The following is a 7,185-nucleotide window of genomic DNA, read 5'->3' as shown; positions in this document are numbered from 1 at the left end:
GAGCAGGAATCAGGAGTCAAGGCCTTTACTTGGCAATTCAGTGCCCATCCTGTGGTCTCCCTATGGAGTGCTGGCCATCCCTCAACTGCCCGTGACCTTCTCCCGTGACAGCCCCCTCCTTTCCCATATTGGCTGATCTAAATATCCCTGGCAGATACAGTTACAGGAGCATTTTGGGATGCTGACTTCACATGCACATGCCTGTGGGCACTTTATTTGAGGGCACTAATCTGCCCAGGCTCCTCTCATCACCAGGCTCCTCTCCCGTGCTGCCTTCATCCACTGGCACTGATGGTACCTGTTTTCTGGGAAAAAACTCCCATGTCCCATGGGATAAACAGGTCCAAGGCCACACTGCAGAGAGAGAGAGATGGTCCAGCCATTGCAACCTGCACATGGTTCATCATGGAGGAAACTGCATGTGGATAGCTGGAGGGCACACAAAAAGCTGTGCATGGTCACCTGCATCCAATGCCAGAGCAAAAACTTCCCACTGTGACCTCGGAAAAAGGCCAGGAGATAAAGTGATGAGACAGGTGCAGGTGGTTCTCACCACAGCATCATGGTTTGCTTTCGGTGATCACAGAAGTCTTTATCCCGCTTGGCACCCTCAGGGATCGCTGCTGCTTTCGCCCTCCCCTCGTCCCTGCCGGGGGCTCAGGGTGTCACAATTGGAGCAAAGGGCAGTGCCAGCTGCCAGCCCTTGTGCCTTCTCATGCCTTGGCTGGCCCTGGGGCCAGCAGCCACAGGGCCGGCACACACAGCAGGTTTTGTCCTAGGGATTCTGGGCAAAACTAGGGTAAAAAAGGAAAAAGAAAGGCTTTTGCATTCCCAGAAGGAAAAGACGGGAGAGCACGACAGCAAGGACAAGGCTCCATTCAAACCAGCCAGCAAACACTGTTTGTTCCTTGTCCTGAAGGTGGAGATGAGGAACTTGGCACCTCGCTGGGCAGCTGGAGGAGATTCCCCACCTTGGCTTAGGGATGGGTTTCAAACCCTCTTTTGGGTTTTCTTGCTGGTGTCTCAGGAGCCTGTGGGGAGATGGGCTGGAGTTTGGGGTGATCTCCCCCCATCAGTGGTGGATTATCTGCAGGGCAGAGAGGGAATGCAGATGGAGAAATCCCATGCCAGGCTGAAGCCTCTGGAACTCTGTAACCCTTCCCTGTGCCTTTTAGGGCATCTTGTGTGGCTTCCCTCGGTCACGGTGGCCTGTCCAACCCTTTTCATCAGCTGCCAGGTCTGCGGGCAACCTCTCTCTGGTTGGCCCCAGATCTGCAAAGCTCACAGGGAAGGAAGAAACTGCGGAGAACAGCAGCTGGAAAATGTTCTCCCATCTGCCAGAGCTCTGTTAACCCTCTCCATCCATGCCGCTGAGAACTTGGGGGCAAAGCTGAACTGAGTGCAGGAAAAGCAAAACCTCGAGGCCAGGACAGAGCAAGATCAGTGCTGGCTCCGATTTTCATCACAGAGTGGTTCCCAAAGTGATATTGGGGTTTTTGCAGATGTTGCAGGTTAGTCGGGGTGCGAGTGTGCGTGTGGCTTCCACCCCCTGTCCTCAGGGAACGGAGCCTCAGCCAGCACTGTTCCTGCTCTGCTCCAAGGGGAAAGCAGCAGGATGGGGGAAGCATCATCAGGGATCGTGTCAGTGCACATCTGGACAGGTTGTGTGATCCAGCCCCTGGAGCAAGGACTGGAGTTATCCCCTTGTGATGGGCTGGAAGCATCACTCATCCCTTCTCCCTCAGCAATGAGTTGTCAAGGTGCTTTTCAGTACCAAAGTGCTTCACTTTGGTGAGAGATCATCCAGGCTGGCAGCTTCGAGGAGACTGTCATGGCCTCCTTCCCTACAGGATCTGAGTTGGAGGCAGGGGCAGCACAGCTCTGGATCAGGCGCTTGTTTTGCAAGAAGGGGCACGGTCACACTGTCCCTCAGCATGGTGGCACCAGGTTAGAGCTGAGCCCTTTACCTGAGAAGGCTGGGATTGCTTTTTTCCACCTAAAATCCTGGTGAGGTTTGGGTCAGGGTACATCCCACACGCTCATTCCAAGGGTGCCTTTCCTCAGACCTTTTGTCGTGCAGGAGCTCCCGGTCCTGAGTTCCTGCGCTGGATTCATGTCCCTGGAACCCCCATTTCCGCATGCTTCCCGTAAGGCAGGGAGCAGCAGGGACATCAAACCGGCTCCTCTTACGGGAAGGGAGGAAATGCATTTTAATTTGATTCCTGACCCATGGACTCACTCAGAGATCAAGTGTCAGCAGGGCCCAGGGCACAAAAGGGCCCTTGTCCCTCCTCACAGACAGGCCAGGCTCTGTGTGTCTGCAGAGACCCTTTCAAGGCCCTTTTTCTCCTCTCAGCTGATCAGTCCCATGCAGAAACCAGCCTTGCACAAGCAGGGATCAGGGCCAGGGAGCAGGACTGCGACCTGGCCACCATCAGCCCAGCACTAAACCCATTAAAGACCCCTCATCCTCATCAACAGCCAGCCCAGGCAGAGTCCCTGTGGTGGAGAACACACTCCTTTTGGCTAGGTTTGATTACAGGGCCTCCAGCTGTGGTGAGGTTTGCCCTACCAGAAGGAGCTGAAGACTTCTGAAATGGGGGCCAGTCATGAGGACTGCTTGCTGAAATTCCACTTTCTAATCCTTTCTGCCTGGGATTTAGCAGGATTTCTTAATGGTGCTCAGCTGAGTCACTTCTTGTGGCTGGTTAAACACAGAATGGAGCATCTTTGCCGTTCTGTGATGCAGGAGACCAAGTTTCTGTGTGAACCTGGTGGGAAGGGTGGTTTGGGACATTGAACTGGGCTGCAGGACACCTGAGGTGGACTCTGACATGTGGCCTGGGGTTTGTTGGTGACTTTAGAGCAGCTCAGTTCTTCCTCTGTGCCCCAGATGCAAAACGAGGTTAAATAAGACTCACTTCATCTGCGTAACCATAATTCCTCTATGCCAGGGACCGCTCAGTTGTGTCACCAACGCCATGAGGGCACGGTGTCTGTGGTCAGTGATGTGCTGCCCTCTTGAGCCATTGTCTCCATGTCCTTACAGCCTCTTTGCTTTCCCCACAGGGTGATGGAGAACCTCATGACTCCTCCAGCCTGGACCAGAGTCACCAACAGCTCCTTGGACCCAGGTGGCACAGATGACAACCCCTACAAGTGCGTATTTGATGAGGACTTCAAATACGTCCTGCTGCCCGTCTCCTATGGCATCGTGTGTGTGGTGGGGCTCTTTCTCAACCTGCTGGCCCTCTACTCCTTCATCTTCAGGATCAAGACCTGGAACGCCTCCACCACCTACATGTTCAACCTGGCCATATCCGACACGCTCTACGTGGTCTCCCTGCCCCTCCTGGTGTATTATTACGCCATGGGGGACAACTGGCCCTTCAGCGTGGGGCTGTGTAAGATCGTCCGCTTCTTGTTCTACACCAACCTCTACTGCAGCATCCTCTTCCTGCTGTGCATCAGCATCCATCGATTCCTGGGCATCTGCTTCCCGCTGAAGTCGCTGCAGTGGGGCCACGTGCGCCACGCCCGCAGGGTGTCGGTCGTGGTGTGGGCGGTGACCGTGGTGTGCCAGTCCCCCGTGCTCTTCTTCGTCACCACCAGCGTCAAGGGTGACACCATCACCTGCCACGACACGTCCAGCAAGGACCTCTTTGGCCAGTTTGTCATTTACAGCTCGGTGATGCTGGTGCTGCTCTTCTGCATCCCTTTCCTCATCATCATCGTCTGCTACTGCCTGATGGCCCGGCGGCTGCTGCAGCCCACCCGGGGCATTTCCCGCCTGTCCCGCTCCAAAAAGAAGTCGGTGAAGATGATCATCATCGTCTTGGTGGTCTTCATTGTTTGTTTTCTTCCCTTCCATGTCACTCGTACCTTGTACTACTCCTTCCGGAGCTGGGACCTGAGCTGTGAGACCCTCAATGCCATCAATTTAGCCTACAAGGTGACTCGTCCCCTCGCCAGCACCAACAGCTGCTTGGATCCCATTTTGTATTTCTTAGCAGGGCAGCGATTTATGAAGTTTGCGGGCAACAAAATGCTAGGGAAGCCTCAGAACGAGGTGGCACTGGGCATCGTGCCCAACAGTCACCTGGGAACCAGCAGCGACACGGACACGCTCTCCAAGGATCTGAAATCCTAGGCCTGCTCTGCAGCAGAAGGGTTTATCCCTGGTGTGAAGGGAGGTCAGGATGCTCTGGGGCCTGAGGCTTTGGGTGTTTGGGGTGCCTGGGCTTGCACCCACTCCAGCATGGTCTGTGTCAAACGTGCTTCTCTGCTTGTTTTGTTGTATTTTTTTCAGGAAGATGCAGCTGTGGTTGCACACACAGACCCTGATCTCTGGCTCTGCATCCTAGCCGGCCCCTCTGATCAACGCTGAGGTGACCAAATCTGTGAAAAAAATCATGCCCTGAGTGCCTTGAATCGTCTTCCAAAGTGAAAACGCTGTAGGCGAAAGGTGCCCCTAAAGAATTCCATCTGCAGATTGCCTGGCACAGGGGGAGCTGGAGTTTGTCCGTGCCTTGTCAAGGCAGGAAAGGCTTTGGGTGGATGAGGAGAGTCAGCTGCAGTTCTGCTGAACAGCTTGATGAAAATGTCAAGTATCACCCACAGCGGGAAAGGGTCTCCCACAGCTCTGCATCCCTGAAGAAATGCTCTCCCAGCTTCAAGCTGGCAGAGCAGGGATGGGATTCCCAGCTCCTGTCCGAGGGCTGGCTTCCCATTAACCAGGGTGCTGATGGACATTCCATCCCACCGGAGTACACTGGTAGCAGCCCACTGGAGTTTACTGGTACCATCAAGCAAGTCCCCTGTAGGTTTCTCCAGTGGGGCCAACATCTTCCAAAAAACCCATTAGTGCTTCCCAACAGCAACAGTCACCCTTTAAAAGCTTTTAGGGACCTACAGCTTCCAGCTGCTGGCTTTAATAATCATCTCCAGCTCATTAAAATTTAAGGTGAGCTCTTCATGTCTTGTTTTGAACCCCCTTCCTGGTGACTCATGTTTCCAGCCCAGCAGCAAAGACCAGTGTCCCTTGGCTGAGCTCTGCCACGTCCCCACTGCTGTCCCTCAGAGGTGACAACATTTGCCAGCGCTACACCCTGGGTTGAGGAGCTGCAAGTGGTGCTGAGCTTAACCCCATTCTGGGATCCTGGATTTGGAAAAAATATCCACAAAACATTTCACCAGAAGGTGCTCTTGGTGTTTCTCTCTGTGGCTGTTGGGCTGGAGAGCCCAGACCCCAGGTCCATGGTCTCCCTGCCAGGAGGATGCTGATTCCTCCCCCCAAAAACGAAAATTGCTTGGGCTGCAGCACTGGACGAGTCATATTCTGTAAAAGCTCTATTTCAGGACTAGGCAAACACGTTTGATGTTGGCTTAGACCAAGACCTCAGAACACTCCTTAGTTTCTCCCATCCTTCCTTCTTGTGAAGTGGTTTGGTGGAGACAAAGCCACGTCGCAATGTCACCGGTTGTGTTCAGTCACGGGTGACTGGGACCATTTAGGGTTAACTGGGAGGTTCCTGTGGTCCCACGCCCAATGGAGAGCTCTTGTTCCAACCAACAATGTCGCAACCACAGGAGGCAAAGAAAGGCACCATCAGCAAAGACAAATAGGACATTTGTAGGGTGGTTCATCCCACCCTCGAGCATGTTTAGGACAGGATTGGGTTAAGACCGGACTTGCACCATGGCAGCACCTTTATTCCTTTGTTCTTGTGAAGGGAGCTTGGCTTGATGGTGAGGGTCATGGCGCAGTCACTGGGGCGAGACAAATAACTGGGAGAAACGAATTCAGCCGGGGCACTGAACTGGTACAAACGTCAGTGCAGGCCAGGCCTTCCCCGGTCTCCCACACTTGGCCAAAAAGCAGTGTGGACACGTTACGTGCTCTGAATAATTCAACAAAAACCTGCCCAAAGTTCCCTCCTGAGGTCCTGCTTGGAAATGCCACCTCCTCTGAGCTGGCTTCGAGCCACCACCCTGGGCAGCACTGCCAGTGCCATCAGGGGTGTCCCTCTGTGATCCTGATCCCCAAGTGATCCCACTGGCTGGATGCAGAGAGGTTGGAGAGGTACCAGCTGGAAATCTAGCTCCAGACTTGGTTTTTTGTTTTTATTTGTAAAAGCACTAACTTATACTAGAGAGGAAAAATAGGTGAATTTTATGACAGTGACTGTACATTTTTATTTTTGTAACGTGCAAACACCTCGGATTTGTGATAGTAAATGAGTTTCTTTCTACTACGAGCACTTCTCTGCCGTCTCCTCTGCTATGTGCAAAGATGGGTATTGGGGTTAGGAACTGGGTTGTTGAATGTTGTGGATGTATTTTAATCTCCAGGTACAGCTGTCCCCTCCTCTGTGATTCCTGACCTCCATCTAATTCGGTGAATTCAATCTCCACTCTTGATTCAAGATTTTCATGGGGCTGATGCCACCAGTTCTGTCAAAACCCAGGTGCAGAGACAGCTCTGTGGCCATGGCAGGGCTTCACAGGCACCAAAACCCCTTGGAGCATGACAAATTCAGTAGCCAACCTCTTTGGTTGTGTCTCCATGGTCTTGGTAGCTTCTCCTAGGCTACTTCTGTTGAAGACTAGAAGAAAATTGTTACATCAAGTAATTGATTAACAAATCTTGAAATAATTAGTCTCCCATTCCATAGGCTTTTTTTTTTTTGCTTCTCTGGTTCTCCCAGCCACTCATGAAGCCACCAAACTAAGATGTTGGAAACCTCTTGTTCTCAGAGCTCCTCACCTTCCCCTGCAGACACCAGGAGAAGGTTTCCTGAGCCTAACCACAGTCCCCATGAAAAAATACATTTGGTTCCAATTTATTTTTCATTTGGTTTGCAATTTATCTTGGTCCCCAGCATGGCTTTTGCTGGGCCTTTCTCTGCCAGTGAAACAAGGCTCAGGACACACTCTGCTCCATGGAGGTGTTTATTCCAAACTATGGCCAAGTCACCTTGCAGTCTGCTCAGGAATAATCTGGGCAGCTCAGAGAGGAACTTCCAAGGGATATGGATGATCTCTGCAAATATAATTTTATGGAAGCCCACTGCTCTGTGCATCCGTGGAAGTGTTCAAGGCCCGGCTGGACAGGGCTGGCTCCAGGTGTTCCTCCCCATGGCAGGGGGGTTAGAATGAAGTGATCTTGAAGGTCCTTTCCAACCC

At 52.6% G+C, this 7,185-nt stretch overlaps 1 protein-coding gene across 1 annotated transcript; it reads left to right on the top strand.

Annotated features, from left to right (window-relative positions):
- Nucleotides 1–746: 746 nt before the first annotated feature.
- On the top strand, nucleotides 747–6,257 carry P2RY2 (purinergic receptor P2Y2). Its single transcript, XM_017727116.1, has 2 exons — nucleotides 747–4,193; nucleotides 4,310–6,257. The coding sequence occupies exon 1, from the start codon at nucleotides 3,038–3,040 to the stop codon at nucleotides 4,148–4,150; it is 1,113 nt and encodes a 370-aa protein (XP_017582605.1). The 5' UTR covers nucleotides 747–3,037; the 3' UTR covers nucleotides 4,151–4,193; nucleotides 4,310–6,257.
- Nucleotides 6,258–7,185: the final 928 nt, after the last annotated feature.

This window comes from Corvus brachyrhynchos, unplaced genomic scaffold (genome assembly GCF_000691975.1).
Source record: "Corvus brachyrhynchos isolate BGI_N302 unplaced genomic scaffold, ASM69197v1 scaffold412, whole genome shotgun sequence".
NCBI lineage: Eukaryota > Metazoa > Chordata > Aves > Passeriformes > Corvidae > Corvus > Corvus brachyrhynchos.
The sequence above is the reverse complement of the archived record's forward strand: the minus strand, read 5'-3'. Positions and strand labels throughout refer to the sequence as shown.